Consider the following 18,632-nt stretch of genomic DNA (forward strand, 5'->3'; position numbering starts at 1 on the left):
AACATTTGAAATGTAAACAAACACCCTGCACAGTATTTTCTTCCTTTACAGCAAGACAGACTGAAGCAACGTAGGCAAACTCCATTCAGCTTAACAGAGTACAGGCCAAAAAAGCCTAATTATAACTATTCTAGATAATTATTTTGAGAAGGACTTATTTGCCAAATTTGGTGTATTTTGTTTAGTTAAGCACTCCAAATGTGGTATTTTATATGAATCTTCATGTACATTTTGAATTTTTAATTGATGCTCACAAACTCAGTTCTCTCTCCTCCAGCCAACAGAAAGTCACTTCCAGCATGCATTTTCAAAGCCCAGGTACTGGCCAGATATCTCCACCTCCAGTGGCTCCTCTTTCTCTTGCCCCTGAGAAGTGGTGGCAGCTGTGGGGATGTGTGCCATGCACCACATGCCCAGCCAGGTGGGAAGGGGAAGCTGCAGCTGGACGGCAGCTCCCCAGCATGTGGGACTCCACCTCCAGTTCTTGGCCACCTTCCACCCACTTGGGCATTGGCAGGTGGCTGCTCATGATGCTAGGTGGGTGGAGTGGGTAGAAGGCAACTGGGAGCTGGAGACCCATGCACTGGGCCAGGACCAGACAGCTGCAGCTCCCCCTGCCTCCCCACCACACCTGGCTAGTCATCTGATGCCTGGCTTGCAGCCACCACCACTTCCCTATGCTGCCTGCTGCCCCAAGCAGTACAGCAAGGGCAGGAGGAAGAGCTGTTGGGAGGTGGAGGGAGCTAGGCAATATCTGGGCAGCCATCAGGAAGCTGTGTGTGCTGGCCAAGGCAGTGCTGTCAGTGGGTGCAGGGCCAGTGAAGGCAGGGCTTGGCCCCATGCAGAGTGCCGCTGGGGCAGCCACGGGCTGGATAAAATTAGTTTGCAGGCCGGATTCGGCCTGCAGGCTGTATTTTGGCCACCCCTGTAATATGAAGCGAGGCCAGTGATCAGCAGAAAGTGGTCAGCAGAAATCTTTCCACAGAAATCTTTGGAATTCACTGCTTCAGATTATTGAGATACTGTTGTTGGCTTTTTAAACAGGAATCTCCATGAGCATTAACATGGGCTATAATGCAACCTACCATAATTTGATTGCCCACTGCAATCAAACATTTGTGCTTAAGGATGGCATAATGTTATCAAGAGAAGCCATAAGGAACAACACTTTTTTTCATGCACAGTCCCCCAGTACAGTTAACTATGTGTGACATGAGGGGGTATAACTCCCTCCAAGGTGTAAGGTATGATACTGTTTCACTATTGGTCACTGAGAAGACAGCATGCTGTCATGGAGAAGACAGCATGTTGGACTAGATGATCTGCTGATCAGATCTTAAATGACTATGTAGTCAAGTTATGAAGTATAGAAAGTAGTGCATAAGGTTGCATCACATTGTTATTGCCAGATTTGATGTCTCCAAAGGAGGAGGAGTGGTTCAGAGGATGAGTGATTGTTTCACTGAATTAGAAGACTAGGGCTGAAGTACTTCATTCAATTCTCCTTTTATATTCAAAATGGAAACACCCGGGTCATTGATATTTAATTATAAAATAGCGAGGAGTGAGTTTTTCCAAGCATGCATGAAATTTCAGCTGGACTCCTCCCTTAACATTTAGTTTGTTTCACCAAAACCACATTCATCATTTTGAAAGCTTTTATCTCTTAGATCTTAATCATACCCTCCAATACATTGCAAATATTCTTGCATATTTTAAGATATCTGGTATTGAACATACATAATAGTAGCTCATTCTCCAAAATGCACAATGACTCAGGCAGCTAACGATGGCAGGACTGAGATTATCCTAAGTTAAAAACAGGAGCATCAATGCAAAACAAATAAACTCCCGAGTTTTGAAGTATAATACCTTGCACCATTACTGCAAAAATGTGTCAGGATATTTAGACTGCAAATAATACAGTAATGAACATTTATTTATAGGATGTTTATTAAAAGGTGCTTGCATATTGAAAACATGATACAGTCTTTCAGTTCAACTGTAGATAATTTGAAACCCATAGATGTTGCTAGCCATAACAATTATGCCAAGGCATACAATTTTAAATATCCTGAGGGATACATTTCTTTTTGGGACTGGCAGATTCCTATGCATTTTATTAACAATCTACTGAGATCTTAATATCTAAGGCTAGCAGTGATGACAGTGATTGTAATAGCTCAACTGTAATGACATCTTTCTATTTTACAGATTGGGCATAGGGTCAGTAAACAGAACATATAGATATTTTCTAGACAAAATTCCCCCCCAGTAAATCAAACAGGAATACTGCAATATTTCCTTAAACTTCAAAGGTCAAATGACTTAGCTGTCACAAAAACTTCAGTGATTTGGGGTGAAGATTAACTTTTAATAACACACCGCCCCACACATCCCTGTTACATATATTTCCATTGTATCCTAATATTTGGAATCTAAGAACAACCATACAAAATATACATCTTTTCAATGGTCCCTAGAAAAGATTCTTAGAAACACCGGCACTAGTTATGTAACCATTTTGTATGTGAACCATTCCATGAAGCCAGTAAATTACTCGTAAGGTAACTCATTCTTTAAAATTCATAAGGTGATTTTATGATCGCAAGAGCCAATATACATACAAGCATGTTATGTACTAACTGCTTCTCTCTCTCACAGAGTGGGAAAGAGAATGTGTGTGTGCGTGTGTGTGTATGTGTGCGTGCGTGCGCCCGCGCATGCATGCACATGTGTGCATGTGTGTTGGTGCACGTGTGCACATGCGCATGTACACATACATATTCAGGTAAGTGAAACAGACATTTTCAATGAAGTGCTACTAGGACAGAGATTATAGTATGATATTATTAGAAGTTGGGTTAAAAAACATTGTAACCCAACACCATCAGTGTTACTGGATCTTCCCCTTTCATTACACTACACTGGGTGCATCTATAAAAGACACTAACTGCGCAGTAGCCAAACAACACTGCACAGTAGCATGCCAGGCAAAAACTACTACTGCACAGTAGTATTAGGCTACCACGTAATAAGCGTCACTAAAAACCCATGTACTGGCACTACTGCGGGGTAGTGCAAGCTACTGCACATTGATTTAATACTTGGTTAACCAAGGACTAAATTTAATGCGCTGTAGCTACACAACATTAATAAACATGTAGACATACCCACTGTCTCCTAAATATAGTCAAAGAGTAGCTAAATATTTTTTCTTGTCAATAAGATATAGTTATAGCCCAATGAAGACAGAATGCTGAACTACCAAATATGCAGTGGCCTTGAACTTAGTATATAACATGTCAGTTTTGAGACACATTCAAGCTGACGATAAATCACTATCACAGTTCTACAACATGAAAAAAAAATACATCTTAGAGGATTTTTTGTGCAAAAGTAAGTTCTATTTCTGATTTAGTTATTCTCTGATAATGTCCGTAACAAACTAGACAGTATTTCTGTTGAAATGCACAGGCATTATGGTATTAGACTCATCGTTTCTAACTTCTATTTTAACCGTGTTAATTTTTTTTCTATTAAATAGATTGTATCTTCAAATACCATCCACATTAAAATACTTTAGTAACAATTGTATTATGGATTATGATTACTTCCCAAATTTGCATGAGCATATACTGTACAAAGCCTCCAAGGCATCTTCTTTTCGTGCATCCTATAGGAGAACAATACTTATGGAGAATGTGAAGCAGCAGAGATTAAGTTGCAATAGGTCAGAAATGCTTCAATAGTTTGTGAAAGCTTTTCTTTGACACAGAGCTGTCACACTGCCATAAAAACACTTTGTTAAGAAGTTTGTAAAAAGACCACCAACTTCCTAGGGTGCACAATATTTTAGCATTTTTTCAATGTACCCTTTTGAACTTATTTCAGTTTTCTGTTTTTGATGATAGCTATGCTGACAACTTTTTTTGGTCCATCAAACTCTGTAGTACAATTACATGAATTTACTTTTAATAAATTACCATCTTTGCATATATCAGTCAAACCACAAAGACTAAACACTTGCAAACAAAATGCATTATTAATTTAATTGTCACAGCCTATTTAGCTAACTTCTATTAGTCTTTGCTATAATATGCAGAGCATCAGAGGGCAGAATCAAATTCAAAACATAAAGAATAAACTGATTATATTGTCCTAGAGAAATTAAAATGTAGCAAGCTTGCAAAATTATAGTCAAGGCATTAATGTTTTAAATAGGTAAGAAAACTATGTAATTTAATTTAGAGTACAGTTATGCACAAAGTGATGGTTCAACATGCTGATGAAGAATTTCTTTGGTTCCTAAAGCCATTAAAAGACATCAAGCTCCCCCTGCAAAGTACCAAAAAAGTCAAAAGAAAAAAAGAGAAATGTTTCGACATTTATTGTACTAGACTACAGTGCTTAAATCTTAGCCATCACCAGCAAGGGACTGCTACTGGGATATTATATTGCTGTTGTGGTCCTGCCACTACTACTCAATGTTGCTGTAGATTAAGAGGAAGTGCCAGATAAAAAAGGTATTGTGGACAAGAAATATTCAAAGACAGAATAAGGGACTGCCAAAGAAGAGAGGATAAGTCACTCAAAAATCACTTGTTTATGCTGGCCTGGGGGTTATAGCTGCAGCATAGTACACTACCAGCTGGGACACAGGGGTTACTGTCCTGAGCTTGGTTCTTTGCTCTCAGGGCAGCAAGGGCTTGGAGTGCTGTGAAAGCAGCTCGCTAAGCCTGTGACGGGTGGGAACACATCACATCATTCTCTTACAACCCTGAACTGGCTGATGATTCAAAAAGCCTTTGAGGAATGCAGGAAGAGATTGGGGGGGGTAAAGGCAGCGAGGAACCAGAAGCATCTAGGAGGACTTCAGGAGGAAAAAAACCAGACACTGGTTTAGATTATAGCAGCTATTTGCTTTAAGAATTCATTTGAGATGTTGATCACTAAAATATGCCCCTCAGGCTCAAACAGTATATTTGGGTATCTGTTATGTGGATACTTTATTGAACATATACTCATAAGGGTAAAGTAAGTTATTTCTATGGAGTATTTATGATGATTATATAGTAAGTGCACCTTAAAGAAGGATGTATTTGTAAAGAGTGATTTTGTTGAAACTATAAACCATGAGAACAAAGTACTTTTCACAATTATATCATAACACCCAAAAAAGACAATCAATATAAACATTAATTATAAACATTACATATATACATGTATTCCTGAAACATACATGCATACATGTATGTGTATGTATATGTGTATGTTCCTGAACATGCTGTTTATACTGATTGTTTATATATAAATGTACATGCAATGGTATCTTCTGGTTTTTTAAAATTCCAGATAAAACAGGAAATCTGAACATTCTTGAAGTAATTGCACTGTAACTAATTTCTGCTTAACTAATTAGTGCAGGAAACTTTGTAAAAGGCTTAAATACCTGAAGGGACAAAACCATAAAATATGTATATTTTTATACATACAACACATGTGCATGCTAAAAAATAATCTGTTAATTTTGTACTCTACAGTAAGGTTACCTGAAAAGTAAAGTATGGTGAATTCATGGGGGGGCAGAAAAAAAAAAGACCTGATCCACTTTCATTTCTAAAGTTATTATGCAGGATTTGAACAAAAACTGAAATGTGAAATTTTGTACTGTCCTAGGGATTTTATAGCTATCTTTTATTTTCCTCCTTTTAAAGAGGAAATCTTTCACTTGTATCTTAAAGGTTTGAATGCTTTTTGTTTTAAAATGTTCATGTTCAAAAGAACAAAGTACAAAAGTAATGCCTTAAGAAAGAGCTTGGCATAAGTTGTGCAACCCCGACAAACATTAACAACTTCAATATTCTAATAAGAAAATGAGGTTTTTTAGTGTTTTAGAAAAACAGACATGGGAGACTACGTACAGTAGAAATAAATCAAAATGGCAACTGCAAGGCCTGTGTTAAAGACGACACCATTCCTTAATTAAAGTATGTCACAGGATAAACTTCATAACAAAAACCAGATACCTAGGGTATTATAAAATGCAAAAATTTCCTGAATTTAGGCATCTCATCATTGACCAAGATTCGTCTATGATCCTTCCAAAATGTGTATCTACTCACAGAGTATATTTTTTTCTCACTGGCTTAAAAAATAAATACATTTGTATTACATAGCTGTAAATAATATTTAAAAAAATATATTAAAAAACTATTTAGAATTTATCATCCACTAAAACTTGGAATAACAACTAAAATATTGTTTGGTATGTTCACTGCTTAAGAAAGGTAACTATATGATTTCCTGCCTCTAAGTCGTGCCTTGTGTTGTGTCAGGGCAGATGGTAATTTCATGAAGAGGTTAGACAATGGATTTGTATAGGCTGGTTTGGATAGGGATAATCCTGCCTCAGGCAGGGGATTGGACTAGATGACCTCTGCAGGTCCCTCCCAGCCATACCTCTCTATGATTTCCCCATTCTTTTTATGATTTACCACCCTGGTGTCAAAACTAACTTTTTCATTTCACGCCATAAATAAATGAAATATCTAGAACGCAAAAAGCCTCATAACTGAAATATTATATTGATGACAACTATTTGCATTCTGGATCCAAGCCGGTAAATATTAGAAGTTATTTAATTGGATGATTTCAGAGGTAAACTTCCTTGTTACTTAAAAAGCTACTAAAATGCACAAGTGGGATTAGCTATGATGCAAAACAGGTTTATAAATAAGTAGCAAATCCTTCATGCAATGACCCAGTAATGCAGTATAGTCCTGGCTACATTTTAAAAAATAAAGCACTGTATGACAGTTAAAACAGAGAAAATATATTTGTTTAAAAAAAATCAACTTCAATAGACCATCCAAAAAGAACACATGGACCAAATTCCTCTTCTCGCTTTTCAGCATTCTGAGGAAATCAAGGAGATCTGCAGTTTAGATCAACAGTCATCTCGTGGTTTTGACTTTAGGAAATGAAAAAACAGGTTTTTGGTTTACAATATGTAAAATATTTCTGAAATGTAAGAGCACTAAATCCAAAAGCAAAACCCAGGATGTTTTGTTTCAGTCTTGGATTGCCTGGGCCTAGCTCTAATATCATTATAAATGCAATTGGAACATCTCACCCAATCATAGCCAATGCCAATTTAATAAGGCCATAAGGCAAAGCAGTTAAGTACGTCTGCTCTCACTGAAGTCAGTAAGACTTAACAACCTCTAAGGTTAAGCATTCACTTAACTGCTTTACTGAATATGGGTCAGACAGCCCAAGTCTATATTCTTTATACATGCAGAAGTCCTTGTAATTTTCAGTGGGAAGTGTGGGTGGGACAGGAATTCATGGTAAGTCCTTCTATAGGCATGTTGTGTGTTTGTGTCCATGTGCGTTAGTGCTACTACAATTCAAATTCAAGAAAATACATTTAAAAAATATTTTTGTATTTACCAACATATTTTATAAAATAGAAATAAAGTGTATTTTACCTTTCTTTTGGTGTACCAACGCCATGCTTGCCCAGTAAGTGAGTATTTAGGTGTTTCTTCATCACAAATGCCACCCTAAAAAAAAAAAAAGAGTTGAATTTTGATGGGCTTTTACCAAAACAAAATGGGTGTTTTTCTTTTCTTAAGCATGCACTTTCAGCACATTTTATTACAACACAAATTCAACAAAGGAAACCTTAAGTTTAGATAACCTCCTTTGAATGTTATGGTGTATCATGTGATGACAGATATTGACTTACAGAAACTTCTGTTTTTTCTTAGACAGAAACAGATTAAAATAATCAGAAAAACAAATCAACTATTTAAAACATTCTGTACCATTCTGAAAACTAAATTTTATTTTGTTGGGCTAATTACAGTTCAGTCTTCAATTATTTAATTTTAAAGAGCCCCATCCTACACACCTTTTTCACATGAGCAGTACCACTGACTTCAATAAAAATGCAGCATGAACAAGTACAATGGGATCATGCCCTTCTAATCAGTATTTGTGTCTGGTCAATCTTTAATGTATTAATTATTTAAAAAGCTTCACAGGCAAAATTAAGAACCCTTGTAGTGCTACAATATCTTTTTGTGAAGGGGTGGGGAGCAGGGGGGGGCCAGAACATGGAGCAGATGTTTGTGATTATACTGTAAACAGGAATTTGGTTCAAACTGGCACCAAGGCATCAATAACAACAACAACAACAACATATATTACCTGGCATTATGCCTCCTACAAAACAAAAACCAGTTCATTTAATTTAATTTTGATGACATATGTAATGAAATAGATAGAAGCCTATCGAGTACCATTCCTCCACTGATAACACCGTAACATCAATTTAATTATATCATGTGACTGCTTCAAACAATTTAGATATCAGACTCAAGCTTCAAACTAAAATGGTTCTCTTGATAAGCAAAAATTTTACTGCTGTAACTTTCAGTGTGAAAAGGGCTTGCAAACATTTTTGTTAATTATGTATTACAGCTGTCCTTCATAAAGTTAATTACTAATAGCTGAAAGGCAATAGAATCTATTTGCATATGTACATGAAAGGCATGGCATATGCAAAATATGATTTTAATTAGCATTCTATGATATGAAGGGCTACAAATCAAACTGGCATGTTATAAGATTTTTAACATTAAACGCTGAATTCATCTGGACATGTTTGCACTAATGGACAATGCAATGACTGTAAAACACTGTAGCATTATGGCATATATGAGCCACAAAAGCCAAGAAAGAGTACTTTTCCTTTACAAATATGTTAATGTATCTTCTCCATGTCTGATCTACTTTGGGCACTTTCATATTATTAGAGAGAATCTCTCTTTTGTGCAGCCTTCAGGGTGTAAGAATATAATTCTGTCTTTTTAAAATGATAGTGATTTCATTATTTTTATAAAAAGACATTAAAATACCTTCGATTCTCTTTTTTTTTCCATGTGGGATTAATGTGTGGCCCCACAATCTTTAGAAACTTGAATAATCTATCACCCTATCATCATTACTGTGAAAATATGATCAGAATCACTGTACATAAGAAAAATAATTGTAATGACAAAATTCTGTGTTCTAATAACAGTACAAGGCATTCCAAATTTACTGATGTTGCTTTTGGGCAGAAAACAGAGACATTTCTAAGCTGCTGTAAGTGTACTTAATACATTTTAAATGAATAATACTATGATAATACTCCATTCTCCCCTTTTCTGAAATAAAATATAATCTAAGAACCAAATATGAAGAGCTACAAAATAAGCAAAGTTTCAGAGGCACAGCTTATTATTTCTGTGGCAAAGAATACCGAATGCAAAACTCTCAATCAGTTATTCAGTATTTCCTAGGAAACTTTTTTCATAGAGTCAGGGTACATTAAACGGCCTTGCGGATAACAAAGTTATTCATTTACGTATTTCTACAATGGACACAATAGGGAAACTGCTGAATGTGAGAAGCAAACAGGCAAGGAAGAAGAAAAGGCACTGTATGTAACACTGTATAACAACTGATCTCATGTTAACAGCTGAATGTCTGCAGTACCCTCAGGTATGAGTAACCATTTTGCTGCCTTTCCACAGCATAAAGAAAATGGTGCAAAAAAGATTAAATCTGCTGCAACATACTGTATAAAGGTTCAGGACCCACGTTCATGTAACTTGTAAATGTAATGAATTAAGGGGCTGATACTGAAGTACACTGAGTACTTCCTGAGAGAGTGAAGTACCTTAGTGGATGCTAAGAGTACTCTGATAGTCTTTCAGGAAGTAGTCAGCATTTTGCAGAATCAGGCCTTACATGAGAATGTTGCCATTTTCATAAGAAATGTAATATATGGCACAAAACACATTACAGCATATGGTAAACATAGATAGCACTTACTTTGGGAAAAGGATTATTTTTCTAGAACTCAGGCAAAGCCTCAACTTCTTGACTTGGAAGCTAAATTTGATCATAACTCATTTAAAAAAGCAGGTATGTTTGCCTTTATTTACCAAATACTGGAGGGGATTTCGCAAGCGCGTGCATGCGTGCGTGGTACAAGCTGTCTCAAACACCTGTAAATGAGGGATTAGCAAGCATTATGGTTGTAGCAAAATATTATTTTCACCCTGCCAGCAATTTGCCCCAATAGCCATTGTTTTTGAATATTTCGTCTTGAGAATGAGTGAGGATGGGATAAATAACATAACTTAGCTGTGTTCTTTTAAAAAAACATCTTCAGTAATACTGACTGACATCAATGGGATCCATTCAAGTCTATCATTAAAAGATCCATCATTAAAAGAGGATTGTTGCTTTTACACTCCCCCACTGGGATCCTGCACAGACCCAGGGAAGGTGCAGCCAGGCCCAGGGTTAGCAAGGACCTAGTCTTCTGGTGGGACTGGACGTGTTCAAATCAGCAGGTCCTGACGATCTCCACCCCAGAATGCTGAAGAAATTAGCAGCGTTCATTGCGGGACCCCGGGCATGGCTTTACGAGCACTCATGGTTCTCTGGCAAGGTGCCAGAGGACTGGAAAAGGGCCAATGTGGTTCCTGTTTTCAAAAAAGGGAGGAAGGAAGACCCAGGAACTATAGGCCCATTAGTCTTACCTTGGTCCTGGGAAAGCTCTTTGAGAAAATTATCCAGGTGCACATCCGCGAGGGACCAGCAGGGGAGACTATGCTTAGGTGCAACCAACTTGGGTTCATTAGAGACAGGTCCTGTCAGACCAACCTGGTGGCCTTCTACGACCAGGTCACAAAAGCCTTAGATGTAGGTGTTGCGCTGGACGTAGTCTTTCTGGACTTTTGGAAGGCCTTCGACACCGTCTCTCACTCCATTCTCATCAAAAAATTAGGTGACTGTGGTGTTGATGCCTACAGTCAGATGTGTCGCAAATTTACACCAAATATATCTTTTGTCATTCCCAGTACTTGAGATCCAGGTCAGGATAGAGAGTAGACAAGAGTCTGTTCTCTCATTCTCTCCTCAGGGCAGAAAGTACACGCTAATAGAGCATTTTGCTTGGGGAGATTTTAAGGTATTTTTGTTTCTGGTGGTTGGAATGGTTATTTTTTTAAATAAATCAACATGTTGCTAGTGGGCCTTGGATTTGAAGCAGAAGGCAGTGACGCTTGTGCTGATCATGATTTCCTATGGGAGTTCACTTCAGTTTTGGACTCACTCTGGTGGACGGGTCATATTCGACCTGGAGGGATGCAAGCAGTGGAGTCCCCCAGGACTCGGTTCTTGGGCCCGCACCGTTCAATTTCTTTATTAGCAACTTGGACGAGGGGGTGAAAAGCACCCTGTTTAAATTCACGGATGACACCAAGATTTGGGGTGAGGTGGGCAGGCTAGAAGGAAGGGACAGGATACAGACGAACCTGGACAGGTTACAGGGGTGGGCAAATGAGAATAGGATGGGATTCAGTACTGACAAGTGCAGGGTGCTGCACTTGGGCAGTAAAAAACAGCAGCATACCTATAGGCTGGTGAACTCTCTTCTTGAAAGCACAGTGGCAGAAAGAGATCTTGGAGTCATTATCGATTCCAAGATGAACATGGGCTGCCAATGCGAGGATACGGTCAGTAGGGCTAACCGCACCTTGTTGTGCATCCCCAGATGCATCACAAGCAGGGCTTAGGAGGTGATCCTCCCCCTCTATGCGACACTGGTCAGGCTGCAGTTAGAGTACTGTGTCCAGTTGTGGGCACCGCACTTCAGGAGGGATGTGGACAGCATTGAGAGGGTCCAAAGGAGGGCTACTCACATGATCCGGGGACAGCAGGAGGAAAGGCTATGGGACCTTAACCTGTCCAGCCTTCACAAGAGAAGGCTGAGAGGGGACCTGGTGGCCATCTATAAACTTACAAGGGGGGACCAGCAGGGAATGGGAGAGACCTTGTTCCCCCGAGCGCCTCCTGGAGTAATAAGAAATAATGGCCATAAGTTGTTAGAGAGTAGGTTCAGACTAGACATCAGAAGGCACTTCACAGTCAGGGCGGCTAGGATCTGGAACCAACTTCCAAGGGAAGTAGTGCTGGCTCCTACCCTGGGGGTCTTTAAGAGGAGGCTTGATGATTACTTAGCTGGGGTCATTTGAGCCCAGTTTTCTCTCCTGCCCAGGGCAGGGGGTCGGACTAGAAGATCTGCAAGGTCCCTTCCAACCCTATATCTATGAATCTATCTATGAGAAAGTTTTGCCTCTTCCACAGATAAGTTTTAACCTCCTTATAGAGTGTTCCTCTGTTTACATGTTGAAGACCCTAGATCAAGTTCACATGGGGGTGCAGAGGAGGCAGTGTCATCTAGACTACTGTAATGTTGCACAGTAGGAGACAGGTTACCATTGGTACCCCACTGTGCAACGTTACTGAAGTTTACAATGTTGAGTGTATCATGACATCATCTATTTCTGAGGGGATGATCTGGTGAGCAATCTGAGGATCGAGGGGAAGCTAGGTGACAATGACCATGAACTGATCACTTTCTCTGTCCAACGCAGGGCAGGAAAATCCCTCAGTAAAACAGAAATCCTCAACTTTGGAAAGGCTGACTTTCACAAACTCAGGAGACTGGTCAGTCAGGCATTAACAGACCATGGCCCCCCAGAAAGGGGAGTCCATGAGGAATGGTTATTCCTTAAGAACACAATCCTTGAATGCAAGGGAAGTCCATCCAGTCCCAAAGGAAATGCAGTCAGCAGGCAGGGAAGTTTTCTTGGCTAAACAGGGAAACTTTGGACCTCCTGAAACGTAAGAGAAGCATACACCAGATGGAAAGCAGGAATCTTCACCAAGGAGGACTACTCAGCAGTTGTCCGCACCTGTAAAGAGCGGTCCAGAAAAGCCAAGGCAAAAACCGAACTCAGACTAGCCACCAGAATCAAGGATAAAAAGTCCTTCTTCAGATATGTGGGAAGCCAGAGAAAGATCAAAGGCATTGTTGGACCCCTGCGAGATCAAATGGGGCAGCTGATGTCTGACGCCCAAGGAAAAGCCAATCTCCAAATGAGTACTTTGCGTCAGTTTTCCACCTGCCCAAAAGGGTCACACTATCAGACAGGAAGTGGGAGACGGGCCCACAATTGACACAGATCAAGTGAGAGAACACCTCAAGAGTCTAGACATCCATAAGTCTGCGGGCCTGGATGGAATGCACCTAAGAGTCTTGAAGGAGCTGGTGGACATCAGAGCATGCCCTATGGCAAAGATATTTGAGAATCTGTGGTGCTCAGGTGAGGTACCGAATGCCTGGAAAAGAGCCAACATAGTCCCAATCTTCAAGAAAGAAAGGTGGGAAGATCCATGGAATAATAGGACAATCAGTCTGATGTCTATCCCTGGAAAGATCTTGGAGAAAATCAAGGGATCCATCAGCAACAGGCTAATGGAAGGTAACCTTCTGAATAGCAGCCAACATGGCTTTGTTGCTGGAAGGTCTTGCCTGACCAGCCATGTCTCCTTTTATGACCAGGTGATGCATTGCCTGGACAAGGGAGATGAGGTTGATGTCATATATCTGGATTTCAAGAAAGCCTTTGACTCCCATGATGACCTCATGGTTAAGCTGGGGAACTGCAGCCTCGACCACCTCACAGTCCGATGGCTGGGGAACTGGCTCCAGGGTCAGACCCAAAGAGTACCATTTGATGGGAGCAAATCAACGTGGTGTGAGGTGAGCAGTGGAGTCCCTTAGGGCTCGGTACTTGGGCCAGCATTCTTCAACATCTTTATTAACGATCTAGATTTGAGAGTCAGAAGCAGACTAGCAAAGTTCGCAGACAACACTAAACTATGGGGGAAGGCAGTCACACTGGAGGACAGGCAGGGGATACAGACCAACCTGGATATGCTTGCAAGGTGGGTGGACCAAAACCTGGTGGATTCAATGTAGAGAAGGGCAGGGTGCTCCAACTTGGTAGGAAAAACCAACATCATACTTACAGACTCAACACTGCTATGCTCGCTAGCACCATGACTGAAAGGGACTTTGGGGTCCTGATTGACCACAAGATGAACACGAGCCACCAATGCGATGCCATGGCCAGCAAAGCAAAGCAAACCAAGCACTGACATGCATCCACCAATACATCTCAAGCAAAACCAGGGATATCGCTCTCCCGCTCTACTCGGCCTTAGTGAGGCTGCAGCTCGAGTACTGCATCCAGTTTTGAGCCCCTCACTACAGGAGGGATATGGATAAGCTTAAGAGAGGCCAGAGGAGAGCCACCCATATGATTAAAGGCCAAGAGAGAAAGCCTTACGAGGAGAGGCTGAGGGACATGGGACTCTTCAGCCCAGAGAAGAGAAAGCTTAGGGACAACTTGGTGGCAGCCTATAAGTATATAAGGGGGGTACATCAGGACCTGAGAGAGCAGTTGTTCACCAGGACCCACCAAGGGATAACAAGATCTAATGGCCACAAACTCCTGGAAGGCTGATTTAGACTGGAAATAAGGAAAAATTTCTTTATAGTCTGATTGTCCAGGGTCTGGAATAGACTCCCCCCAGAAATGATGCAAGCAACTACTCTGGACTCATTCAAAGGGCATTTGGATGTTTATCTTGCTGGAATAATTTGACCCCAGCAGACTTCCTGCCTATGGCAGGGGGGCTGGACTCGATCTTCTAGCTCCTAATGTCTATGAAGTCTCTTCAAGCTCCACCATTGGATCAGGAGATTATTCATAAATCTTAGATTTTTTAAAATTACATTTCTAGTCCCCATGGCTACGAGAAGATTGAAAATATGATATAGTCTAAAAAAACCCCAGAAGCAAATAAGATAACTTCCAAATTTAAATTTTAAAACCTCATTTTTTGGAAGGATGGTACCCATGTTTTTAATGTTTACATTTGACCATAATGGTCTAGGTTCTCCCAGCTAGCTGTCCAAACTGAAACGTTTTTGAAGAGCAACAAGAGACCGAGAGCAAGGAATTCATTGTACTGCTCATAGAAGAAATCCTGTGCCTTTTTCCCATTACGAGGGACTGGGACCAAAGTGCTTTGCAGGCCTCGCCAAAAAATTCTGTAGGGTTGCCTGACCCTACAGAAAAAATCATTATGGGGAAATTAATTTAATGAGGCATTAGTGCAATAGTGTATGATCTCTCTCAGATGTAGTATACCATTAAAATGATGACACTACAGACCTAGCATGGATAATGTCTGTTACAAGCAACACAAATGTTACATATTCAAAAAATAAATCCTGAGTTTTTGAGGTATATGTCACAAAGAAGTGAAGTGAATTAAAGACTGACAAAGATCATTCATATACTAAAGCTTGGATCCTTAAAATTAACACATAAATAGAAAGTATTAAAGACTGTCAGAAAAGGAGTCGTGATCCATTATTCTATTTAAGGAGTAATTTAAATTTTTAAAAAGTGATATCAATGACGAAATTTGACTGCTAGGTATTATATGTTGTTAAAAAGTTATGAAATGTACTGTCATATACTTAATTTTTATGATTTCAGATACTTCAGGGTTTTTGTTACAATCAAATATGAATGGATTTTTACACAAGACATGTTGATGTCATGTTTAATGTTAAAAGAAGAAAGATGCTACCGATTTAGGTGTGGAGCTTAAAAACCGGTTGGTGGGCTCTTCATTTATTTAAGCTAAGTTCTCATGTTTTGTTTCTATGGCAGGAGGTTCTACTCAGCTGTCCAATTTAAGGCACACAAAGGTACTAAAAATTGAAAGACTGACTGAGAGTCAAAGTTTTTATACAAATAAGGTCTCTTTTTCCAGGCAGCACTAGTCTAAATTCCTTGGAAATTCTTTAAATCCATCATTCATGGCTGTTTGCTGATCTGAAAGGTCCAAGCTGGGGTGCTGATAACTCTCTTGCATGACTGTTCACAAGGGACTTAATTTAGAAGTAAATATCTGGCAGGGATGAGACTGGTGTGGAAGATATTCAGAAATCTGAAAGGCTTCATGCCCTTCATGACAGAATGTCAGGCTCAAGTAAATATCTGGCAGGGCTAAGTCTGGTGTGGAAAATATCCCATGATCTGAAAGGTTTCATGCCTTCTGTGACAGGATGCCAAGTTCTAGAACCCTAGGTAGAAAAGCAGGGCTCTTCTGCCGACTTAGGCAGAAAAACTAGATGGATCTTATAACCTCCATGGCTATGGTTATGTTCAAATAAAAAGAAAGAGTCCACCTCTCCCCTAAGCAGCCTTGGGACCCCCAGCCCTCCTTTCCCCATCTCACCCACAGCTTCTATGCCCTGCCTGCTGCCCCCCAGGAGCTATCACACCACCAACATTTGGCTGGGCTGGGGCCATGCTCTGTGCCCCAGGCTGGTGCTCATAGTCTGCTAGTGCTGGCGGGTAAGTGGCAGGATGGGGAGGGAAAGGAGGCTGTGGGGCAGCAGGCCCAAGGAGGGGAGGTAGCAGGAGGGCAAGTTGGGGGGGCAGGAAGGCAACAGAGGGCAAGCGGCTTGCCCCCCGCCACTGCCTGCCTACCTGCTGCCCCTCTCACCTTCCTCCCTATTGCCTTCCCCAGCACCACTGCTTTCTCTACTACAGCAGCAGGGGAGGGAACAAATCTTTAAATGGTCCTCTAAACATTAATTCTATACATGGAAAATTATAACAAATGTCCATGAACAGAATCTAATGGGGGGGGGGGGGTAGTCTTAAATTCAGGGTCAAAATGGACTTGGGTAAATGCAGTAAATTCCAGTAGGATGGCAAGTCTTGGACAATTCTGCAGTATGCCATCTATTGAGAGCAATGTGGCAGCTTAATCTGTTCTCACTGTTTCCATGTTGAGGGGAACGACTCCTTTTTTTGTTAAGGAAATGTAATCTGTAACAGGCAATGGTATGTTTGAGTATATTCTGATATACAAGTTTCTAGGGATCCATGGTTTAAACAGAAAGGGCACCTGCAGCGAGGCTGTTCTGACATGCTGTAATTGGAGGCTGCTCTGACATGCTGTGTTGGAGCAGACTCGATTGAGTCTGCTGGAGTGTGGTGATTACCATGCTCCAACAGATTCCAGTGTCATGTGTATTAGCGTCCCTGTGCTGAAAGTGGCAGCAGGGGTGTTTTAAAGCTTGTTCAACGAGGTTTAGTTAAAGTACATCCACCACCATTTTTCAGTAAGGGGATGCTGATATGTGACACTCCAGGTACTTTAATTAGAACAACTTTTGGAGCCGCTCTATTTAAAACGCCCCGCCGCGCCCCGCCCCCAAAGCACCTGTATAAATGCCCAAAGACAAACAGACAAACAGGCGCTGGATGTTAGCAGATTGAAGGTGTAGTACCTTCCAGCAATAGGAAAGGAATTGCTATAGATATGTTAAAGTAATAGGAAAGGTGGTAGACAACAGCAAGATTAGTGTACCAGCTGTTTGGTTCCAATACTTCTAAGGAAAGCCAACAAAACTGAATTACTGATAAACAAATGAAAGTTTTGGAAATAATTAGATATGTAGGAAGAAAACATGAGGGTGAGATCTAATAAGATGATGAGAAACCTAGAGCGATAAAGCAGAATAAAAGAGAAGTTCTTTGTTCCTGTGACAAACATTCCCTTTCATCTGCAGTTCACCTCTCTTCTCCCTTCAGTCTTTAATATTGAGACTAGAACACTGACCAGAAAATGAAGTTGGATCTTACCTAAGAGTGTGTACTCCTAATGCAACTCAGTCATTGAACTGTTACTCCTACAAGATGTTTTATTGTTGAACTAAGTCTAAAATCTAGAATTTTAGGAGATAAAATGTAAATGAATACAAAATCATCAGTTGAAGCAACCATCCTATTTTCCAGGAAACTCATCCTATTTTTAGTGTTTTCTTTGTAAAATTCTACTAATTAACCTGAGGTTATTGAATGAAATGGTGAGATAAAGACATTTTTTTTAAATGCACCGATATTATAGAAATACTTCTCTATGCCTCTCTTGCCCCAAGTAGACCTCAGTACCATATCCGTCATTGTTCTTGACTCCTTCTGAACAGGATGATGGACAACAGGATTGTCAATGTGTTGTTCAATGACCTGCATCAATCTAGAGAATAATTTACTGTCTATATCAGACAGATCATTATGGATGAGGTGCACACTATCAATAAATCAGCTCTGTTGTTCCTGAATATTCCTGCATCTATCATCAAGCAGAAGGAGAATTGTCTCTCAACATGTTTCCATTGCTGTCTTTCTGTCATCAATCCATGTAGTGCAAGATGTAAATTATAAATTATTACAGTCACAGTACCCATGAAGTGGTAATGATAGGCAGAATGGTCTCTTTCTACATCTTCTGGCATAAAAGTCTTGGGCAGAGAGAGCAAGAGAGAAAATTGGTAACAAACTCATTTCAACAACTGAACATCAAGTGGGCTGAAGAGATCTTTCCATCACAAGCTGTTGCATCCTTTCCTATCCTGTCATACATGAAAATAAATAGTACAGAAAACAGGGTAAACTTCAGATAAACATGGCTAACTACCTCTCTCTATAAACGCTGAAGCTGTTCAGGACAGAAATATGCCTATCCTGTTTCATTTCATATTCAGAGATGCCTATCCTTCTAAAATCGTCAGGAAAAAAACTTCAGAAGTACAACCTAGAGGAAGAGGAAAAAAAACATGAGCA

General features: G+C 40.1%; 1 protein-coding gene across 1 annotated transcript in view; it reads right to left on the reverse strand.

Moving 5' to 3' along the window:
* ZNF407 (zinc finger protein 407) overlaps positions 1 to 18,632 on the reverse strand; it is a 476,517-nt gene that overhangs the window by 260,984 nt on the left and 196,901 nt on the right. Inside the window, 1 exon segment of the mRNA XM_006028300.2 lies at positions 7,494 to 7,568. Within this exon segment, the coding sequence (XP_006028362.1) occupies positions 7,494 to 7,568 (75 nt within the window).

Source organism: Alligator sinensis, unplaced genomic scaffold (genome assembly GCF_000455745.1).
Source record: "Alligator sinensis unplaced genomic scaffold, ASM45574v1 scaffold129_1, whole genome shotgun sequence".
NCBI classification, from domain to species: domain Eukaryota; kingdom Metazoa; phylum Chordata; order Crocodylia; family Alligatoridae; genus Alligator; species Alligator sinensis.